The sequence below is a fragment of the Lagopus muta genome, chromosome 3 (genome assembly GCF_023343835.1).
Source record: "Lagopus muta isolate bLagMut1 chromosome 3, bLagMut1 primary, whole genome shotgun sequence".
NCBI lineage: Eukaryota > Metazoa > Chordata > Aves > Galliformes > Phasianidae > Lagopus > Lagopus muta.
Window position 1 is genome coordinate 70,539,061 of NC_064435.1, and position 24,589 is coordinate 70,563,649.

Here is a 24,589-nt window from a genome sequence, read left to right on the forward strand (position 1 = left end):
CAAAGGAAACTCGCACCTCTCTGTTCTTCTGACAGGGCTAGCAGGTGAAAGACAGAGCTGTTACTCTGAATTCTGATGTCTGCACCAGCACAGAAGTTTTGGCCAAGCCAGAAAAAGGCTCTGCTCTCACATTCACCATAAAATTGGGCTTGAAAACACAAAGCCCTCACACTGCCAAGAAAAGAGAAGATGAGCTAAGTTCCTGCACTTCCACAGATCAGTGTGTACGCTCTAGTCTCTGAAATAGAAGCAGAACAAGCTGGAAAAAGGGTGTTTAGAGGAGATGTTCGTACAGCATGCATACATCATGAAGAAACTCCCTGTAACTGTGACCTAGACAGATATTAAAGTGGCAGGTGTTCAGCATACATCTGGGAGACAGACAAAGCACTGTTAATCTCAAAAAAAAAAAAAAAAAAAAAAAGCAGCATGGTAACACGACAGCTGGCCGTACACAATAAAAACACAAACATTTACTCTCCCCTATTTGATAAGCAAGCGATCAACCTTTTAATTATCCACATCAAAACCAAGTTCAAAAAATGACGATGAACATGCTTGTAACATCTGGATGGCAGCATTATTTTGCTAAGTGAAAAAGAACTCCACTGCTTGTGGATCTGATTCTGTCCATCAAGTTTACCACTTAAGTCAGTGGTTATCTATGAACAGAAGAGAACACATTTGTTTAAGACGTGATTCTGTAAGCAAATACAAAAGGTCTAACATCTCATATAGTCTTTGAATTTGTTTTTATCCTACTATTCCCTTCTTGAGCATTTCTGTAGCCTTTTTGTGAAATATTTTGCCAATTCTTAATCCATTTAAACAAAAGGTAGTCTTAACTTATTTGTTTTGAAAAAATAAAGACATCCGATGACTGCAACAGCAGACAGCTATCACTTATTTTCAAATAGGTGTCTTTGGACACCAAGGACACAAAGATTAATTGTTCTGAAGGCAGAAACAGTTTTTCTTAGGCTGAGTTAGAAAATAAATTTAGTTAAAATTATCATTTCACACTTTTATGAGGATATTTTTAAAAGATGCATATTTTATTCGTTAAAATTGTTAGGAGTACTGTTTCATTAAATGTACTAAAGCCTTTAACCACTACATCCACCACCCACCCATTAATTTTAGTAGATTTACCATAAGGAAGGACGCAGAAGGCAAACTGTCAGCAAACCGGACTGAATCTTGTCCTGATTACTTCAGCTTGGAGATGTTTCAAGACCCCTTATATAATGCTATTTATTTCACCTGACATTGCAATTGCTCTTTCAAGCATGATTTGTATAAATCAGGAAAGCATCTTCAGTTCCTCTTTCTGAAATCCTTATCTTCAACACAGCGGCTTCCCCTCCAGAATGACAGTTCTAGAGCCAAACTGCAGTACAAAGCCGGTCCTTGCACATTTCAGAGAATGCGGCTCTGCCAGACCATACAGCCCAACAGCAGCAAAAAGCCCACATCTTTCCTGGCACAGCACAACCCAGCTCCAGACCTCCACACTGTTTAAAAGCTTCACAATTTAGTCACTATCCAAGAGGAAAACATTGATGCTTTACTCAAAGACCAGTGCAAGAGGCAACAGAAAACAAGAATTTGTCTTCCCAACTCACAGGTCTGCCAGTATTGAGCCCTTCAGAAGACTGTGGAAATTGCTCCTGGACTTTGAGACTTCACTCTTCCCCAGAGGAGACCACAGTCACGGTCTCTTCTGAATTCTACCAGGAAGAAAAATACAAACCACCACACACATATTTGGTGTATAAATACTACAATACAAAAAATATCCACAAATAAAGAGCTTATTTAAGTGTCCTTAATGGAGTGATTACAGGACCATCTTGGTATCCTGTTAAAAAAAATCCTATGAAAAAAGCACCTGACTAACTGAAATGCAACAGAAGGCAATGGCACATCTCTCCATGCAAATGTGGAGCACCCACACACTGGAATTCTGCTTACAGCATGAAAGAAGAAGTCCAGAGGGAAAAAGTGACTCTCAGACACTTATTCTGTTGATAAATAGCCAAGTATACTATTTAAAACCCCAGCAGCAGTACAGCCTTTAATATAGGCTTCTAATTACCCACATATCATTGAACTATGCTGCTATTAAAAAAAAGGTATAAAAATAAGAACCATCTTCTATTTGTACATGTATTTCTCAATTAGTTATGAGATACTCTATTTCTGAACTCCTAGTTCACTGAAGAGCTGTGTCACATAACTGAGGAAAAGATGCTGAAGCTTCATTTTTATCTGATCCATTATAGAAGCGTAAATGATTAAAAAACACAGAAAATGACATCTTTGGTCATTATACTATTAGGAAAATTGCACCTTCTTCTAAGCCACATCATCATACAGCACATCATTTTGCATCATTTGTATCAGGTTATATTGACCGTTACTCTTCAGAGACAAAGTAATCGCCACTGTATTTGGGGAAAACAAAAACATAAAATGTCAGTGTATGCAGTTTTGTAATAAACTGGACAGTCACACTCAAACTGTCCACACAATTACTTAAGAAGCAAAATGAAAAAGCACTACAAGCTACAAAAATAGTTTTTTGAAAGCTCCCCGTTATTAATTACGGGTACTACAATTTCCCAAGAAACATTTCTAACTATTAGATTTAATGAAGAACCAGAAATATCAATCCATTACCTCTCACTCCCTTCCCTATCCTTTAAAATAAAGTCCTCTTGCTTTCGTAACATGCTTAAGATGTTCAAAATTAGTCAAGTTTAATTAGCACTCCCTAAATTAAGCATCACAAGTACCAGTTAGATAAGCTGTTATAGTTGCAGAACAGACATGCTTTTAAATTTCAAAAGCCCATTTCATCTCACAATAAGGTAGTTCAAAACCTGTGTCCTGTAGAGTTAGCCACACCTATACCTTATTGGCACATGAAAGAGCCTAAACTATGTTTATATTATTATTAAGAAATGAATCAGCATGCATTGTCTTAAATATTTGGATATTCAGGTATTGCCAAGTACCAAAATACTTGTAAGAGCCGTATTTATTACATTAAGAAAACTACAATCAAGTATACTGGTGAGCAACTGAGAGCAAAATAGTAACTTTTAAAGAGCATCAGTAAAACAAAGAATTCATAAATACAAAGGCATAATACACAACCGAATCTGATATCCAAGACAGATACATTTACCAATCTGACTATACATACTAATATACGTAGTCTTCAAGTAAATAAATTAAAAATGCTGTCATTAAGAACATTGACAAACTACAATTAGTATGAAAATTCTAAACCTATATCTGAAATCAATCAGTTTAATCTCAGACACCAATTCCAAATCTCATTTGCTACAGAATTAAGAAGCCCTCCACCAGGAGTCACTTAAGCTTCATCTTCCCCAGGTGTTTCTTAGATCATGAGTCATTCAAAGCTTTAAGGCCCTTTTCACTCCACCTGCAGCGTCTCAGCTGATTGCACTAAAGGGTAAGGATCCTCAAAACTGGTTGTTTTATACCATTCAACTAATTTTGCTCCAATGCATATCCAATAGGACAGAATGCTTCTTCCCCCCCTCCCCCCCCCCATGCACTTTTTTTTTTTTCCTTCCCTAGAAAGACAAAAGGATATCAAATCTCATCTCTTCTTAAGACCAGCAGCACAAGTAACACTATCTTAATGTTTTGGTAAACCCAGCTGATATTGTTTAAAGCTGTGTCCCTTAGTCCTGCTATTCTAAAAAGTCTGTGCACTTAATTGGGAGAATTATTTATCTACCTAGTCCTCTCTCACTACTCTCACAATGTTTCCCCAGCATTCTGTTAAAAATGAACATTATTAACTAACGTTATATTATTTTTTTTTTCCCCAGTATGAGGGTTTTTTTTCCCCCTCAGGCAGTTAGTTTTGCAATATTCTTCAAGTCCTCTTTAAGGGGTCACGTAATTATTTTATATGCAGTACAATTTCTGTAGACTAAACAAGAATTTGGATCATGAAACACTATAAATGCTCTGTTAATACATATAAATTGACAAATTCATTAGGAGATTATACAGTCTGAGACAAATCCCAGTGGTTTCTACTCATGTAAATGATGTCAACAGGATTTTGTGAGTAAATATGAACAGGCTTTGGCTATGTTGATGAGAATACAAAGATTCCCTATACCTTGACACAGGACAGGGAGTCGTGTAAGAAATTCTTAAACAACTATATCTCAGAGCAGAATCTTCCAAATACCTACAGAACCCTTAAGAACCTTCTTTCCCCAGTTTTTAACGTGATGATAATTCCATCTTTTATATAATATCTGTAAGGATAGGCAGCAGATATAATTGCCTTTGACCAGTTTTTGGGTCGCTCAAGAAAGGTATCAGAGTCCAGCAACAAACAGGAATCACTTACCCCTTTCCAAGAATCAGGGCTCGCTGTAAACTCCCAAAGGAAGCAATCTCCAATTGGTGATTCTTCTTTTTCAGCTGCCAACCATTAAATGAGGCTAGGGTGAATTGTTTGCACCTGTAGTCTCAGGGCTGGTCACACTCCTTCACCAGGTGCTCAATCACCAGTTCAGGCCATGACCTAACAGTTCCCATACACCATCTGACTTTTATATGCATGTCATTACTGCCTACAACCACTTTAAGCCTGGTGCAGCTGTGCAAAAAGCTGCAGTTGAGTAGAATTTCTAGGAGTATTTCAAACTACAAATATGTGAACATGTCCAGATATTTTTGATACACATCTAAGAGAAGCAAGAAAAATGCAAATTTCAGCCCCTGACAAGGTGCAGGATGAACAATTTATAAGCCTCTAAAAAGCTGTGCTTCTGATGGTGCCCTCTCCACCACTAGATGCAGCTGATTGGCAGAGGTACTGCTTAATAGTCCAGTGTGTTAAAGCTACCTGAGACTTTTTACTAACTTAGCAACAAATGGCACAGTCTTGTGCAAGATTAAAAGGAATTGGTAACTTGTAGTCATCTAGCCTCAGCTGTCATACCAAGCCTTGGTAAAAAATTGTATTTATCTTAATGTATGCTCTATGTGACTTTAGAACATTGTGCATTTTCCCAGTTCAGAGAAGTTATGAATAAAGATTAAATGTTTTAAAAAATCTAAAACCAGACCCGTCAGTAATACAGACAGTGCCTAGTATCAAAAGACACATACACACACACACACTCAAAGGTAACATATCACTGAGTAGAAAGACTTCAGAAGCAAAACTGAAGAAGTCCTTTCTAAGGCATCTGAATCACTGAGAACTATTGTATAGTAAGACCTATCTATACTATACTATAGTACTATACTATAGTATACTATATAGTATACTACTATAGTAAGACCTATCAGGAACTGAATCTTAAAATGCAATTCTGCACTTTTGACACCAATGAGAGAAGAGTTATCAGTTTCCTTAACCCAAAAGCAACTTCTTAGCACCCCCTACAGGTTTTGCTCCAACAGAGGAATAGTTCAGAAGAAACAGATAACCTTCTGTGCAACTTGAGAGAACTGAAGATCCAAAATTCCAGCGTGAAACCAATGCAGACTTATATGACTGCAAATCTAAACAGGTACAATTGTTTTCAGTCTCTGTCCAAACTGCTTGTCTCACTCAATTAGCCCAAGATTGCTGGGTGTATAGATAGGATCAACAACTAGAAACAATACGTCAATAATAGTACTTCTCTTCTGGAGATCAGGGAACCTAGTTTTCACCACAAACAAAAGTTTCTAACACTCAAGCGTTCCTCTTAGTTTATAAGGAGAGAAAGCAAAGACAGTTAGCAAAACACTGTATCGTTCATTTATTCAGTGCTCAAACAACAGCTCATACCTCTGGCAAGACATAGATTTGATTTTTTATGCTTTTTATTTCTTACCAAATAGAATTTAAATTTGATTTGTGCTCTCTGAATAAAAGAAATAATAGTCATTTGATCTGCCATCATTTGTCCTTTTTCTTCCCCCCTTCCCCCCACCCCCCACTCCCTCAAAACCTATCCATACCAAATATGAAAGTTTTTACTTTAAGTTTTACCTAATGCCTCCTGACTTTTTGATCAAGTTGGAACTAGAATGCAACTGCCTAAAATGCATAACAATGAACTACCTGTTTGGATCTTGTTGGATCATGCTCCCCAGGGTCCAAGACAAAGGTGCTCAAACATTAAGCATTATTTTGTTATAATCATCCTATACGCCTGAAAATACAGGGTCTTTATATGCGACTTCAAGCAACTTCCTCAAAACAAAGCATAAAACAATAGCTCATTTAAGATACTTCATGATGAATGAAAAAAAGGGAAATGTATTTAACAAACAATATTAAGAGGCATTTCCTGTCATCAATGATACCATAAAAATGTAAATTCCAACTGTGAAGTGTTTATTTTTAGAATAGTTTGAAACTGCAAGCCATTAATCTAAAGCTTTCCAACTCAGAGACCACTGATGCTTTGCTGCAAATATCTCTTCTTGCTTTTGTTAGAAAAGCAAATCAAAACCACTTGAATTAGAGTGCCAAGGGTATCTCCAAAGTAACAGAAAAAAAAAGAGCACGCAATATACTTCTCCAGTTGCACTGTCAGAGTAATCTAAGACATACCTATTGCTTTATTCAAATCAGCCTGCCCTATCAGTAACTGGTGAAATCAAATGAAAACCAATCACTAATAAAATCATAGAGCACCTTCTTCAGAGAAAACTGTAATGAGACTCTTGGAATATCTTGATGATGCCTCCTCAGGGATCCAGCTCCAGCTATTGTGGATTTTGAATTTTAGGAAACTAATTACTGAATGTAGAAAAGCTGCTCTTAAGGCTGAATGATGCTGCACATCCCTCTCACAGGCATATAAGCCCTTCTAGAAACCACGCAAAGCTTTGAGTTCCTTTACAAACTGCTACATCCAAGTTCTCAGGTAACATCAGAACATTAACTTGTGGACTGCCTGCAAAGAAATTTCTCCTGCACACAGGAAAAGCCACAGTAAACAACTGACATCCTTGGGATGATTAATGCATTTGAGGTTGAATCTGAAGATCACACATGGTCCCAGGTTTGCAAAGAAATGAGTTACCTGCTACATTGAAATCAAATGTCATCTGGAGCCTGCCAGCCTCCCTTGTCCCAGACTGCTTCTGCTCCCTGTTTAAAGCTTTGTTCCTCATTTGAAATTAAGTAACAGTTCAGCAGATGTTATAGCTCACTGAAATCTGATTTTTGTTTTGTCAGAAATCAAAGAACAGTTACAAATTATTTAAATACCCAATAGAATTGGGCACAGCTCTCCACAAGTGGCCTCACCAGAAAAAAGAGGAAGGGAAGAATCATTTCCCTCCATGTCCCGGTGGTAACTTTACTAATACAGACAAGGTGGCTGTTGCTCTTCTTCACCCAGGCTGTTTTTCCAAGCCAGTTGGCACCCAGTATGTAGTGGTACAAGATGTTACTCCTACCCGGGTGTAGAGCTTGATAATTTGCCTTTGCTTAAACTTCATGAGGTTCCTGGCAGCTTATTTCTCCACCCTGTTAACATCTCTCAGAATGGCAGCACAGTCCTCTGGTATATAAATAACTTCTCCAAGTTTTGTATCATCTGCAAACTTGCAGGCAACGTCTCTATTTCCCATAACCCAGACCACTAACAACAATTTTTGGCAATACAGGATATAGTACAAACTCTGAGGCACATCATTAGTAGCTGGCCTCCTGCTGGGTTTCACACTGCTGATTATAACTCAGCCCAACCAGTTTTCAGTTCATATTACCATCCATTTATCTAATCCACACTTCAAGAGCTTGTCTAACATGATGATATGTGGTACTGTCAAAAGCCCTACTAAAGCTGAGATAAATAACAATCAATGCTCTCCTTTCATCCACCGCACTTTTCACTGTAGAAGGCTATCAGTTTGGTCAAGCATGTTATCTGTTTCACAAACCAATGCTGATTTCTTCCAATCACCTTCTTTGTCCTTCATGTGTTTGGAAATGATTTATAGGAAGATTTGCTCCATCACCTTTCCAGAGACTGACATGAGGCTGGCTGGCCTGTAGCTCTACAGATGTTTGTTTTCCTCCAAGTCTTGAGGAACCTCCCCAGATTGCAATGACCTTTCAAAGGTACTTGTTAGAGATTAATCTCCTACAACTAGTATAATAGTAGAAATTTAAATGAAGGTGATAGTCAGATACAATGATGAGATTCAGAAATACAGACTCCTTCTTCATGCAGTGGAGAAATATACTGTTGCCTACAAGCTAATTCTGAAACACAAACCAGCTGTTCATTAGCATTTGATCAGGCACATTCTTGCACTGTTTCCTTTTCTCCAGTATGGACTGTGTTAAAGTCCTACTAGAGTCCTCCAGAAATAGCTGTATAGTCCCACAGCAAAATAATGCAATGCCAAAAAATTTCATGTTGCTACAGGCATGACAAGTGAACTCAGATTCTCAGTCACTAAGAACAGCCTAAGCTCAACTCACCAAAAGGCAGAATCAAAAACAAGTAAGTTAATAACTGAAAATACAGATAATGAATCCTGGAGCAAAGCTTATGAGAACAAGATACTGAATGATGTCAAGGAAGGGTACTCAGCTGTAGAACAGTCTTTTGGAAGAAAGAAACAAAAAGGAACAAGAAAGAATTGAAGTCCATCCACCTTCTGAGAACATAAAATAATTAGTATCTCTGCCATGAATTAAGGAGATAATATATTCTACAATATCCTACTAGTAAGCCAATTTATCTCCTAGAAACTGTAATTTTTGAAATGAAATTTATTTTCAGATTATGTCTTTAGGAAATATTGTCATTCATATGATATTTCCCCTTTTGTCACGTATACAGTTTATTAACCTCACACTTTGCGGACTGTAATCTGTCAATCTAGAGGAATAACGGATAGGAAAAAGAATATATGCTTTGAGCAATATACAAAATAGAAATGTATAAAACATAAGAGCATAAGGAATAATCATCCTAGATGTATGCAATTAGAATAGTGATATTTAGAATTATTAAAAGGCAAATGTTCAAAAAGGCCATACTTTTAAGGCTGACCACAAATATGTCAATGGATTAGAGCTGTTATATAGTCATAGAGCTATGACTATAGAAAGTATAAATGTTTTGCTAAGCAAAATGTTTTGAGTTGTTGTTTTTATTCTTTATTTTGCTTTTATTGCTGTTTGGTGTTTTTTAAACCGAAGCAGCATCAGCTACAAAACCACAACTATTTTTTTTCATTGAATTAAGATGTTTACCGAGTTTTATTTTTCAAAATGAATACTGCATCAAATAGATTTTTGATTATGTATTACATTATCTTCTAAGCTATTACAGAATGATGTAGTCTACTTGCCACATTAAAAGCATCATTATGCGTTCTTGCCAAAGTCCTAATCCATACTTGTCAAGACATTTTACTTCATTTTAAACACCTGAAATGATAAAGGCAGCTGCTACCCAATACACCAACTGCATTTTACTTTTTTATAACATTCTGACACTAATTCAGAAAAAACATGTGCTTTCTTGTTGAGGAAACAGTTATTTTTAGTAACTATGCCAACCTTGAAATATTTTCCTTCTCCCACTCCCACTATCTTTCTATTTTATTTCTGTATGTTGTTGTTGCAGGGGCACAGCTTAAGCATAGTCTTCAGATCCTTGCTGAAGTTTATACTGGCCTAAGTTTCTTCTTCTGAGTAACACACCCTAGTGGAGGGGAAAAATAAGTCAGTAGTTACATTCTGATCCACTAAGTTAGCTCAAAGTAACTATAGGGTGCTTTACTATTTTACCTTACAAGATGGATACTGACAAAAATTATCTCAGAAAAGGCTACTTCCAGGATATTTTAAGCTTTGACAGTATTTTTTAAAACAAAACATTAGAATAGCATTTAATTCTTTGCATTATTACCTACTTGCAAAAATGTCCAAAAGCAAAAGTTTTATGCTATCCATGCACTGACAGCAACAAGAAACAACTCTGCCTGAACAACACTGAAAGAGCTGCATGTTCTAGGAAACAGAGTACATAAGGAACCAAGATCTTGTTTTCATGCTTTTATCTGACCTGTTTTTAACTTCTCTATGCATGTTTTTCCTTTAGCAGTTGCGTTAACTGGGTTTTTGAACTCTTCAGCACAGAACCATCTGTGAGAATGTTTTGGACAGCACCAGTTCAACAGGGTTGTGTTCTAAATTCAGTTGTCAAAACAGTACAAAATAAAAAGCCATAGCTATGTTTGATTGCTTAGATGAGTGATAAATTAGCACTGCAGTTTGTTATTTCATTTTGTTCTTACATATGGATCTTTACATATGGAACCATCAATGAATCTACAGCGCATGATTTTTCAAGCATGCTGGAAAGGAGATGGTCACATGCCTGTGTACAAAGACACTGCTGAATCTTATTTCTGACTGATGTTCTTGTGTTTTTTATGGATTATAAGAGGTTTGGGAATAATTCAGAGGTGTTGAGTTCACACAGTAGCTCATGGTGTAAAATGCTGGGATATTCATGACTAGCTCTGAGCTCCTTTTGTAACTTATGCTTATCTCAGGTCCAGTTTCATAACAAAATTAGTAGTGATGAGTAAATACACTTCCACTCAAACTTTGAAAACTTTGGTTCCACATCAAATTAGTTAAGGGGAAAAAAAAAAAAAAAAAAAAAAAAAAAACAAGACCTGCAAACACAGTGACAAGGAATTTTCTTGGGTTTCTACCACAAGCTAGCCTACATCTAAAGGAAGGTGCCTCAGGCCCTTAGCGATATCTTAGCAGTAGCAATTATCAGCTATAAACCTTAATTCTGTTAAACAGTATGAAGAACTATTAGAATATAACATGAACAAGTGAACAAGTGAAAGAACTCACATTCTATCAGAGAGCACAAGATTCTAGACGTTTAAAATGCAAAGAAGGAAACAAGATCTTCCATAAGCCTTCTTCTATTTAAGCGATTAATGACTGTTTCAAGACAACCATAACAAAAATCTTTACAAAAGAGGTAGCCTGAAACAAAAAGAACTACAGAAATAAAAAACTGAAAAAGGCCATACTGCTTTATGTTTTCTTATGCTTTGGGTAATATCTGAATGTCTTATTTAAGTTTTACTAAAAATTCTTAGAAACAGAATTACTCGAACTTCAAAAGTTTTGGACACAGAAATACTCAGACCTTAAATTACAAGTCCCTTTTTGTTTTTCTCCTCCACACACATATGACAAAAAGAGAAGATTAAAACATCAGAACCATTGTTTAAGCCACAGTTTTTTGAGGAAGCTCTATAAAGGGATTCATGTGCACAGAAGAAAGGGCTTTGTGCTGGCTTTCCTTTCTCTGATGGTTCTTGTGAAATGCAGATATATAGCTATGATTCAGAAATATACTTTATATCTAGAACCTGGTATTGAGAAATAAATCACAAGTCCCTAACCCTTCCACATAAACTACTGTAAATTGCACACTGAAGGGAACAGAATAGAAAACTAAAATTATTTTCACTATTGTCAAATTCCATTGAGGTAGTAGAGGATTTATCGCAGTGATATTGCCTTCTTTCACTGATCCAAAACAAAAAATAAAGTCTCAACTCATGCTATTTCACAGGTAAGAGTCTTGATGTATTACATAGGCAGTCTGAAATGTTTCAGCTACCACCCATTACTGCTGAGGTTGATTTCCCGTCTGAATTGGAGCAGTCTCTGAAAGCCCATACTATAATTCTATGTACATATTTTTACCTTCGCATATATTCCATCACCTTAATCTAGATTGTAAAATATGATTTTACTCTTTTACCTCTCTCTTATTCCATCCATTTAACTTAAGTGTCAAAACTGTTAATAACACTCTAGCCTTACTTAATTGTTACACTGTTGGAAAACTAAGCTTTGCCTCAGAAAAAATTAGACAACTTCAACCATACAAAATCCAAAAGCTACCTTAATTCTCTGGCAGCAACCACACAAAGGACTGCAGTTCTTGCTCAGATAATGAAAACAGCTACTGACGCTTATTAAAAGTCTACTTATAACCTTTTCATGCTGCTTACTAAACTTGAGTGCAAGCTGATAATATTCATGAAGATTTCTATAATATTCATTTTAGGAAACATCCTGATTCAGAAAGAAAAAAAAAAGAAATAAGATTTCATTTTATTTAAGTTTAGTTATATGACATGGGTTTCTCTGATTCCTAGAAAGTAAGATTGATCCAGCTGAAACATTGTTATAATTTTGATCTTGCTCTGTGAATTTCACACAACACGCTGTAAAAAGGGTCAGAAAACCAATCAAATTTAACTACCAAAGAAGCAGAACTGTTTTTAAAAACATCATAGCAAAATTAATGTTCTATATAGACAATAAAGTCTTACTAGCCAGAGTTTCAGAGGGCTACCATATTTCCAAGTGAGAAGATGGAAATCTAAAGGTTCTCTCTTTTTTTTTTTTTTAATGCTTTATTCTAAAAGCAATAGCCCAGATTAATGTGCATTCAGCAAAATGTGTTCAGTATTCCAACATATTCTCAGTATTCAAAGCTTGTGCTCTTATCTTTCAGATGAAAGTTGAACCTGAAGTCCAACAGCTTATTCCAGATCAGAGTAATAAATTACATAATTAAAACGTGGAACAAACTCATTAATACTGTTTTCGCTGTCAACCCCAATTTTACTTCTTTGCAGTGACAGCATCCTAACCTGTAACAAGTTTACCAACACAGGGAGCGGTTTTGCTGGTTAGGTAGGCAAGTATGAAAGAATGGAACCCGGAAGAGTATAAACTAAAATCTCCTTCAATGTGCACAGGGCAAGAATCAACACATGCTTCTCCAAAGGAACATCCCAAGAGTCTATAGTAAGGATTCACCTGATCCTTACAGTCCACAGTGTAGGACTAACGCATTTCAGAAAATATACATACTCTTACTCTGTAATCTCAAGAGGAGTCACTATTCCTTCCCATTCTCCATCTGACTTCAGTTTTAGGGACAGCTTTAATTATCCCATTTGTATCATTCCTTCTAGCCAATTCATCTTTTTCATACTAGCCACTCGTTCTCATTTGTTAAGTAAAAAATATGACTATATTGCACAGCAATATAAATTACACACTTAAATGAAACCATGTGACAACACAACCATTTTTTGGCCACCTGCCAATATACTCTAGTAATTAAACTGAAAAAGGAACCAGAAGACTGTATTTAAATAAAGATTTATTTGAAAAAAAATATGAACAAATATGGATATTTAAACATTATAGAATATTAAACAATAAAGAATATTAAACCCTTCACAGTCAGGACCTGGTATTTTACTGTAAGCATATGAAATAGAACACTGTATAAGGAAACTTTAAAATGAATTGTGGGGGAGAAATAATTACTTCATTCCCTCAAAGAACACATTTTCATAGAAAGTAATCACTTATTGATAAGCACAAAACAGTATCAGCTAAACAAGCCTTATGCATCCAGAACTTAACTGTTATGGATGTGGAAAGATCACAGAATTGCTGGGGTTGGAAGGGACTTCGAAAGATCATCAAGTCCAACCACCTGCTACAGCAGGTACCCTACAAAAAGTCACACAGGTGTCTAGAAGATTCCTGATTATCTCTAGAGAAGGAGACTCCACAACCTCTCTGGGCAGCCTGTTCCAGTGCTCCTTTACCCTTACCATAAAGTTCTTCCACATGTTACTATAGAACTTCCTTCATACAAGTTCAAGGCCATTACTCCTTGTCTACACACCACAGAGAAGTGCCTGGCCTCATCCATTTGCCTCCCACTTCCCTTTAGGTATTTATTTATTGATGAATGGGGGAGCCCGGGACTGGACACAGTAATCTAAATGTGGCCTCACTAAGGCAGAGTAAAGGGGGAGGATCACGTCACTCAACCTGCAGATCACACTCTTTTTAGTGAACCCCAAGATACCATTGGCCTTCTTGGCCACAGGGCACACTGCTGACTCATAGCCAACCTGTGACACCTGGCCACCAGGACCCCCCTGGTCCTTCTCTGCAGAGCTCATCTCCAGCAGGTCACCTCTTAATCTGTATTGATGCATGTGATTATTCTTCCCCAGGTGCAATACTCTACACTTTCTCTTCTTATACCTCATCAGGTTCCTTCCTGACCAACTTCTCAAGTCTATCCAGGTAGCACAGCCTTCCAGTGTGACAGCCACTCCTGCCAGCTTTGTATCATCAGCAAACTTGCTGAGTGTGGACTCTATCCCTTCATCCAGGTTGCTGATGAAGCTTTCATAGAATCATAGAATCACCAAGGTTGGAAAAGACCTAAAAGATCATCCAGTCCAACCGTTCACCTATTCCCAATAGCTCCCACTAAACCATGTCCCTCAACACAACATCCAGCCTTTCCTTGAACACCCCCAGGGTTGGTGACTCCACCACCTCCCTGGGCAGTCCATTCCAGTGCCTGACCACCCTTTCTGAAAAGTAATACTTCCTAATGTCCAGCTTGAATCTCCCCTGCCATAGCTTGAAACCATTTTGAACAAGATCTCCTGGGGAACACTGCTATTTACAGGATATCTTTGTAGAGAATGTTAGCTAAACAAACTACCACTGATTTTCCTTCCTCCATTCCTTTCCTCCCATCTGGAATTCATACATTCATCAAACTTGGAAAAAGTGTAGCAAAACTTACAAATTCTAAATTTTAGGGAAAAAAAATATAAACTAGTACAGAGGTTATTCACTCTGCCTGTTTGATGATACCACTGAGATGCCTGTGGTTTTCTTTAAATCAAAGAAACATAATTTCCCGCATCATGACAAACATTAGATTATGGAGTCATGGAAGACCGAAGTAGGTGAAAAAATGCTAACTTTAGAGAAAATATTTTTGACCAAGGTCCATCTTGCAAAGCATACATCTTCCACTGAACCAGTTGGATTTCTGTTACTTAATTGAGAATATGACTGAGTTTTGTTCAGAGAAAAAAAAGAAAAAAAAAAAAGCCTTAAAATTATACAGCCTTGGAGCTTAGCATGTCAAGTTGTGCGATGTGCATTTGACACAGGTGCAGCTAGTTCTATCTTGCTTATAGCATTCAAATAGCACACACAGAAGCATTTCATAAGCAGGTTCAAACAGGTTTATTTGTTGAATCTGTGCAAGGCATCATTACAACTTGTATAATTTTTTAAATAAAGTACTCCCGAAAATGTATATCTGAAAACATTTATTAGAAATCAGATTATCTCAACTATCTATTAAAGGATTGAATCAGCATCATTTTATTTTGCTGACAGTACAGCTATCCTGACTTTCAACCTCTCTCCCAGTCCCCACCTTTTTTTGTGACACAGTGAAAAATGCAAAAGCAATTTATAGTGCTGAGAGTCTTTGGCTCCTTGACAAACATCACCGCTCCCAGTCTGCTCTGTCAATAGATCACCAACAATCTGTCATCCAGGGACCTGAAATATTGTCATCACCACTAATCAAAAGCCAAGCAGCTCCTCACTGGATTTTTTTTTCAGAATGGAGACCATGCTGAGGGAGCCTCAAAGAGCAATCCATCAGCCATGAAGACTCTCGAGCAATGCTGTAGAGAAAAGTCCTTCTCCTTGCAGGCCAGCTGAGACAAGGCTCTGCTTGCAGTGCTATTCTGCTGAGAGCCTGCCTTCAGGTGTATGCACTCTGACACTACACAGTAAACAGAACCTGCAAAAATATAGATGGGCATACACACACGAAAGGGAAGATCAAGTTCTCTGAAGTTACTTTGCCTAGTACTCTTTCCAATGACACCAGCATAATCAGGAGGTCAGAGATGCTAGGTCTTAAAAATCCAAGACATCCCAAAGTTCTCAATGTAGGTCAGGATTATCTGGCATTTAGCTGGAATTAAGCATCAGATATACTATGTTCCTCAAATCCTAATGCTGCACCCATATATGTATGTATGTAAAATACACAACAAAAAGAAAATCTTACCCTGGAAATCAAATTAAATTCCCAAATCTAACTATGCAAAGCTTTAGCCATTTTGAACAAAAGCAAAGGCCTGAAACATGAATAAAGTATAGAATTTTGTTTTTAACACTCAAAGCGAGGTGTCTTCTCAGTTTAAATTTCTTATACTAATATATATGAGCTAAAAGAAATAATTATTCTTCTCTACCAAAAAATCATGTATCTTCAAATAGAATAGGGAAAAAAAAAAGGCAGATAAAGTTACACATGCAGCGTATCTCCTAGACAGACAAAAAAGTAACAGTTATGAAGCTGATTAGAAGTCTACTTCTAATTAAAAAGGCATTTACAGAGAGGGAGCATTTAGAACAGTTGCTCAAAACTCCACCTCAGAGAGGCAAAGAAGAGATGCCAAAGTTGTTTTATGTCATAGTTTCACATTTCATCCATTGAACATGACTGCTGCTAGGTTATACGAGGTGACACAATATAAGGAAGTGTTTCTTTTTGAAATGAGGAGTATTATCCATCCTTTGATAGCTCATTATGACAGTCAGCACTGAGAATTAAGTGTGCAGTATCCCAGTGGAAGCACACAGAGGCTAATGAACTTCCCTAATTTGACCAGAAATGCATGCCTCAGTATTTGATTTTAATGCACAAAATGTAATGGCACATTTTAAATACTTATTTACCTGAGTGTATTAAAATAGTTGCTTTGTAGAATAGTGCACTAAGCTTTTCAAATACGTGATGGCTTTCATTCAATCCTGATATTCATATGTAAGATTCCTTCGTACCACGACTGTTTCTAATGTCAGGTTTTTTTAATCTTCAATTCTAAACTTACTCCTTCATTAGACATGCTTCTAATTAAGTTCAACCTGCCCACCCTTCTTTGAAGAGATTAAAGTCAGAGACCACCAAGACCCTTGAGGCTTTGTGCAGATACTGTACTTGTTCTTGGTAAAGACAATAGAAGTCAGAAATGGCAAACAAGCACAAGAAGCTGCCAACCTTCTAGGAAATACTTGTAACCAAAAATATGTACTTCTGATCCTATAAAAACCTTTAGCAGACAATCATATTTATACAGGTGAAAAAGAGGAAATGTTATGTATCTAATACACACTTTTTTATAGGATGCTATATGTCATTGGTAAAATTAAAGAACATGTACTAGTCAATCATTAATGAGGTCTCTGCCAGATCACAGATCCTGTTTTTCCCAGAGTGAACCAAAGTTTACCATCTGAAAAAGAAATCACAAACAGCAGAGAGGCATGTGGGAATTAATGTGGTGATCCCTGCGCAGGGCTTTTAATCCTGTTATTCAACATCCTTCTATTGGGATAAATACTATAAACCTGGTTTAACAAGAAATAAAGAAAATAAATGCCAAGTATCTTCAGTTATTCTTTTTGTAATGATCATTCTGAGAATGCACTCAGGCTTCTATATTATAGACACTTACAAAGATGAGGCATGCTTTCACATTCCTAAGCTTTTCCATGCAACACTAAATGACTTCAGCACCATGATAGAAATCCACACATAAAGCTACATGATTCTTATAGCTCAAGCTTCAAAAATATTATTAAGCAGTGAGAATAGCAAGAATAACAGGATTCTTCAATTATTGTCAACTTGCTTCACAAATGCCCAAAATATGGTTGTTGGTTTTTGTTTTTTTTTTTTAAATACCCAAAGCTTGTTCACTTATTCACTGTGTTTATAAGCACAACTGGTCAAATAAGGTTAGACAGAATTGAAGGTCAGGTTACCCTGGACACGGGTACTTCATTAGAAACCCTCAGCTTAACAAAGTATGCAAGCTTGACTGGGACAACAACCTACTTTCTGTGAAAGAGAAGACAATGTGCGTGTTCAAGAATTACTTACTTACTACCCAGAGAGGTACAACATTAAGAGAAGAATGCCAGAAGACACCTCACTGTAACTTGCCTCTAATTGTTTCCCTAAACACTTCAGTAATTTAAAAGAAGTTAACTTTTACATATAAATTTATCTTAGGTCAAGTCTAATCCAGTGTGTTTAAAACAATTAAGAAGCTCATAAAAAAATTCTTATTTATGCTACATGCCTAATTTCATTCGGCTCTATTGAAAAAAATTCAGCCTTAAAGGGATATTTTGGAGATGTTTAATTGAACAATAATTTACTGTGACAGGAAAGAAAAACATACCTGTGGCTGAAAGAGGAGTATATATGAAGAAAGGTATTTATGAAGAAAGGTTGAGGGAACTGGGCTTATTTAGCTTAGAGAAGGCTCCAGGGAGACTTCATTGTGGCCTTCCAGTATGTGAAGGGAGCGTATAAACAGGAGGGGGAATGGCTGTTTACAAGGGTGGATAATGATAGGACAAGGGAGAATGGTTTGAAACTGAGACAGGGGAGGTTTAGGTTAGATATTAGGTGGAAGCTTTTCACACAGAAGGTGGTGACGCACTGGAACAGGTTGCCCAAGGAGGCTGTGGATGCCCCATCCCCAGAGGCATTCAAGGCCAGGCTGGATGTGGCTCTGGGCAGCCTGGTCTGGTGGTTGGCAACCCTGCACATAGCAGGGGGTTGAAACTAGATGATCATTGTGGTCCTTTTCAACCCAGGCCATTCTATGATTCTCTTATGCTAATAATCTGCTTAGTATAACATTTAAGTTTTACGATCTGTTTCCAAAAGAAGTTTTCTTGACTGTTAACATTTTGAGTGATTAAGTCAACTGCAAATTTGGCAAAAAGAGAAAAAAAGAATGGAGAACAAAAACAAACAAACAAACAAACAACAACAACAACAAAAAAACCAAAATCTTCCCTTAAAGAGCATTTGATGTAGAACTTCTTTGGCTCTCAAATGCTCTTATGTTAGCACTCAGTGTCAACTCTGCATATTTCTGCCTTCTCAAAATGAATGTAAACACGTGGAAAAACATGGTTTGTTATATTATAGAGCTAAAATGGCTAAAGCAATAAAAAAATCAAGTATAACACCAAATATTGTCATTACAAATATGGCTTTTAAATGTTTGCAGTTTTCTTGGTAGGTTTGAGAAATACAAAGTTTCATTAGAAGTCTTTTTTATTTTTTTCTCTCCAAAAAACTTCAACAAAATAGAGTGCCCTTTTGATCAAGATACTACATATTCCTCCATATTTCGTGTCTCCTGAAGTAACTGCTTATTCCTATAACTGAATTTTTGAAAGCAGAACAGGGAGATTAAGAGCTAGTAAGACGTACCAGAAGTTAGCATGCCAAGAACAACTTAAACATTAAATGCTTGCTGTCACAGATAATGAGATGTTTCCCTCTTTCTTAGTTTTACAATAAACAAGCATCTCATATGAGAAAAAAAAAAATCTATTAGCATAGCTATCAGTGCCTGTATAGCAGATAACATATTTCCTTTACATTTATAATGACCAGAATATTGCCAGAGAATCTGGTCAGACAATCTGCTTTTATAGCCCATTCATGATACCGTATTAGCACATCCCAAGGGAACAGAAGAAATCACTTCAGTGTGTCTTGCTCCATTCAGACTTCTTTCCAAGTACCCTAACTACAGAACAGCTATAAACCAAATTCATTGGTTCTGCAGTTCATGAGCACAGGATTAGAATAATTTGAGTTGGAAGGGACTCTTAAAAGTCATTGGGTCCAACTCTACTGCAATGAACACGGATACCTACAGCTAGATCTGACTGCTCAGAGGCCAGCCCAACCTGACCTTGAATGTCTCCAGGGACAGGGCATCCACCACCCCTTTGGGCAACCTATTTTCTTATTTCCAATATTGCATAGCTGTCCTATGTCTTCCCCCTTAAAATCAGAAAAAAAATACTGCTTCTGTAAATGTACTGACTTTTGTGAACAAAGTCAATCTCTTATTCAAAAGCAAAGGCATTTTAGTCTTATTCAGGAGTCATTCTGTCATTAAAAAAAAAAAAGCATTATATTTAAAAATCCTGCCTCCATTGCAATGTATTACTTATGTTGTATATAAGCATACTACTAAATTTAACACTGTGCAGTTAAATAATCACCCAAAACTCATTCTGTAATAAGATCGTACTGAGACCTTCAAAAGGAGAAAAACAATCCACTTCATTTTTGACGGATAAAGCTGTAACTGGAAATATCAAACTTCATGACTTGCAAGTGCAATCAATAAGAATCAAAACCACAAGTTCTTATTTAAGTAAAGAGTGCCAAAATGATGTGCTTTCCTTATCTTACTGGCAATCATGAACACAGTTGCTTCTAGGAATACTTGAAATGTACGTCTGGAATCCTAACAAAGATATGCAGGAATTGCCACAAGTGATAGGCTCTAAAAATCGTATCATACTGAACCATGAAATAGAAAATGTATCTGAAGTTTAGTGCAAAATTTAACAGTCGTGAGTTCTGCTGATTTTGTTATCTGCTCAATTTATACGCCAATCTACAGCCCTACTTAAAAACAGATTTCTTAAAACACTTAAAATAAGCTGCTCCATCCCTTACTTTGTAGCATAAGTTGATGTTACGCGTCTCGAGAAACAAACACATTACAACAGATCACAGTCATTAAATCGATACCATCCGTCAGCAAAGATAAATTATGCAAACAAGAATTATGCAAATGCTTTTTTTTTTTTAGTTGATACTATTTCTATTTCGTGCAGCTGTCTGTCAGAGTTCACTATGTGAGGATGAAATAATTTTAGGAGCATTATTTAAAAAAAAAAAAAAGTGAAAATCAGAAGCTAGAGCCATTGATGAGCCATTTATCACTGCTTGGCATCAGCTAAGGGATCTGACAAGCAGAACTCAGCACAGTAGCTGGAGTTCCCTCCCCAAAGCATCCTTCTCACAACCCACAAACTCTCATGCAACTGAAATCCAGAAATAAACACTTTGCTTCCTACCAGAAGCTTTCGGAGGTATTTCCTTTGGTATGTACACATAGCACAGCCCACTTCTCTTTTTTCAAAGCTTCTCTTATATAACAGGCTGCAAAAACCATCTCTGAGCACCGCGACCAAGATGCAATCTCCCATTTCTGTACTGCAGCTCTCAATAGAGTCTCATCCAATACGTCCCCAAGCCATTAATCAACTTCTTACTAATAAAAATGATCTATTGCAAGTTCTGTGCAGCTTTGCAGCATGCAGACTGATGATATTCCATCACAGCTCCCTAAAGGGAAAGGAATTTCCAGACGAGAGGGGCAGCTTCACACAGTCTTACAGGGATGTTTGATCACCACAGAATGCACAAGTTCTGCTTAATTACTGCACTCTTCCCTGGTGGTTGGGTTTGGGGTTTCTCCCAATGCCCACAGTGCCAACCAGATGACTCCTGGATCTCTAAAACCGTGGGGCCTGAGGCCCACTTCAGGGCACACAGCAGCTCTCCCCACAGACCTGCACTGACTCCCACACACCACGTCACTTCTGCACTGACCAACTAACCGAGCTGCCTGGACAACATCAGCCCAGCCCAGCCAGGTAACTTCCTGAGCTCAAGACAAGAGAAGTATATCCTGAGATACAGGATGACACGCATCATTTCCCTTCTCTTGATTGAGCAGAAGCCCACAGCAGACTTACATAAACCCTGCACAGCTCTGGGTATGCCCCCGCTCCCCAGAGGTGCGGCTGTGAGTGTGGCGCAGCCCACAAAAAAAACAGAACAGTTGGCTACCAACTATGGCTCAGGATTTCCACTTTACGCACAGACCACAAAAAAAGCCTGCAACATGAAGTTTTTATTCCATCGTGTTATTACCCATAAAAGAGGCAAACGTGGTTTTAGGTGCAATGATATATTCTTCTACAGCCAATAAAGTTAACAGCTGGCTGTTTATTGGAGGCCTATTGCTTCCTACATATTTTCCTCTAAGTTCGGGCTATTTTCCTGTAACACAGGAGGTTAACTGTGACACCCTGACTCAGAACAAAGCACACACCAACACTTAAACTGTGAGAAAGAAAACGCCTCAGCACAACAAGATGCACTATTCCCATCTTCCACGTATCCATGCCTTCAGTCCCTACAGGGGAGATTTAACATGGTTCCCCAAATGATTTCAGTTCGGGGCTTTCTGATTCCTCTCCGATCTCTTTGGCCAGACGTACTGGTGTGCTACAATCACCACTCGTGCTGCTTCACCTCCTCTGCGTGCCCTCACCCAGCCGCGGCTCCGCGCTGCCCGATCGATGCGAACACATTACACACCAGCAATAGAGTAAGGGAAGGGTACAGGGAAGAAGAGCATCTTTCCTTTCAGCCATTAAAAATAGATCAGCGAGCACTCCGCAGCCCCTTCCCCACCCCCTCCCCGAGCGCAGCGTTTTGCGGGAGGGGCGGGGGGGGCTTCAAAGGAAGGACACCCCTCAGAGCCGCGCAGACACGCAGAGCAGCCACGGGCCCGACCGCCTTCCTCCTCCTCGCCCCGGCCCATGACTTCACCGCCGTAACGAGAGCATCGGCGCGGGGCGGCGGGCGGCACGGAGCCGCCGCTGTGCCCTACATAGGCGGCGTATGAAAAAAGGGAGGAAAAACACGGGGGGAGGAGGAGAGGCGGGAGGAAGAAACGAGGCACTTTGTTACCTCCCGTCTGCAGGCACAAACGCGGCTCCCGGCCGCCTCGCCGAGGGGAGCAGCGCAGGAGCCCGCACCGAGAAGCTGGAGACGAAGGGAGGAAGGGAGGAAGGGAGGGAGGGAGGCGGGGGACCTGGCACCATGACGGTGCCCGCCGTACTCACCGATCGGCGCCGCTCCAGCGTGTTTCCTCCCGAGCATCCACCAAACCCCAGAGGCAAATCCTCACTCCGGTGGGCAAGAATGAAAAGGGCCGGGGAGGAGGGTTGGGGGGGGGGGGGGGGGTGCGCCAGCCCCGGGCTTCACCGCAAGGTCCTGACCTTGCCCAGCACCAGCTGCAGCATCTTCGGCTTCCCCCCCCCCCGGGCGCGCCCGTGCGTGTGTGCTCCGGAGCGCTCAGGACGGCCGGCAGCCGGGGCGAGGCGCGCTCGGCACCCACCGCCCCGAGGGCGTGGGGCTGCGGCTGGAGCCGGGCTGCGCTGCCGCGCCGTAGCGCTGCGCGCCAGGCGGGCGCAGGATGTGGCCGGAGGAGACGCGGCCGCCGCCGCAGCATCTGCCGCCGCCGCCGCGCTGCCTGCCTCTCTCGCCGCCGCGCTGCCTGCCTCCCGCCCTGCCTCCGCCCCTCCCTCCCGTCCCCTCCCCAGCAGGAGCGCGCCCGCCGCGGCCGAGCAGCCGGCGCTGGCTGGGGGAGGAGGAGGAGGGAGAAGGGAGAAGGGCGGGCGGCCCCGCGCCCGATGAGGCGCCGCCGCTGCCTGCGCCGGGCGGGGCCGCGCCGAGGCCTCGAAGCGGGAAGAGAGCGGCTCTGCGGGAGGGGACGCGGGGATCCCCTCCCGGCAGCTCTCCTCGCTCGGCAAAGCAGCGAAGAGATGTGATCTGGGTAACGCCCGCGCTCGTTATCCCGCATCTTTCTCTCTGCATCCTTGGTGGAAAACCTACCGTGTTTGCAGAAGTCTTTTCGCGAGCGAAGAGCGCGAGGAATATGGAAGTCGTATTTACTTATGTATGCGCTTAACCCTTTACCGAGAAACTTGCGTGCGACGCAATGACAGCGCGCGCCCGAAAGTTCCCATTCCACCGCTCCGTTTAAGCGCCGTTGCGGCGCTGCTCCCGAGTTGAACAGCGGGTTCCGATGTCCTCAGGCGGACGCCGCTCAACCCGCGTGCCGGGGGCGGTCGGGGCATCGCGCGCCGCGCGGGTACCACCTGCGCTCCGGGCTGGAGCCGCGCGGCTGAGCTCGGGCGGGGGCCGAGGCGGGCTGCTCCGCCCCCGGGGCACCGCGGTGGACTTAGTGCTAACGGGTGTTTGACTAGCAGGGAATTTGGGAGAGGTGTCCGTCACCGGACTGAGCCGATTCGGTGAGAAGGACCGCCACCGCCAGGTTTGAGAACAACTCGCTGCTGCCACCTTTCGCTCAGCGGCTCCCCGCTAAGCAGGGGCTGCTCTGCGACCTCCAGCAGGTGTCTGCCCTGCCCTGCCGCCTGCGGAGGGGACCGTAGGGTGAGGAAGAAGCAGCAGCGGGAGCAGGAGGCCAACCCGGCCCTCCACGAGTGTCTTTCTGCTCCTGTTCTGTGATACGGAGGAAGGAAAAACGAGATCAGAAAGTACAAAGGAGTAAGGGCAGCTCCTGGAAGGGGTTGCTTCTTCTGTCGCAGCTCTTGTGTGCCCCTTTCCTTCCCGATGACTCAGCCGCTTTCTGATGAGCCGGAAGCCCAGACAGGTGCAGGCTGCTGCCTTCTCGGTCCCCGCAGCCCTCTCAGCCGTAGGCAGCCTGCGATGCCGGGCTCACTTAAGCTGTGCCTGGGGAGTGGTGTATCCAGCATAATACTTGGTTAACTTCATGGACTTCTATGTTCCCTTTCTAATTAGAAGGAAAAAAAGATATGGAAATGATGACTGCATCAAGGCCAAGATTTTCAAGCATAGAAGCTGTAAAAAGTCTTTGTCACTTATACTTAACTAATATTTTCAAATGTCCTTGAGGCCTTAAGTTT

General features: G+C 40.1%; 1 protein-coding gene across 8 annotated transcripts in view; it reads right to left on the reverse strand.

Moving 5' to 3' along the window:
* Window positions 1-23,595, reverse strand: part of CTNND2 (catenin delta 2) — a 613,278-nt gene extending 589,683 nt beyond the window's left edge. For 2 of the 8 annotated variants that reach the window (XM_048938459.1, XM_048938456.1), the window contains exon 1: window positions 4,409-4,547. Coding sequence is in view for 1 of the 8 variants with exons in the window: in XM_048938457.1 (XP_048794414.1) it covers window positions 22,763-22,799 (37 nt within the window). In the remaining 7 variants the exon portion in view is untranslated. Of the gene's footprint in view, window positions 1-4,408; window positions 4,551-22,762; window positions 22,870-23,534 lie in introns of those variants that run through there. The other 6 variants (XM_048938460.1, XM_048938457.1, XM_048938462.1 and 3 more) reach the window with 6 other exon arrangements.
* Between the last annotated feature and the right edge of the window lie 994 nt (window positions 23,596-24,589).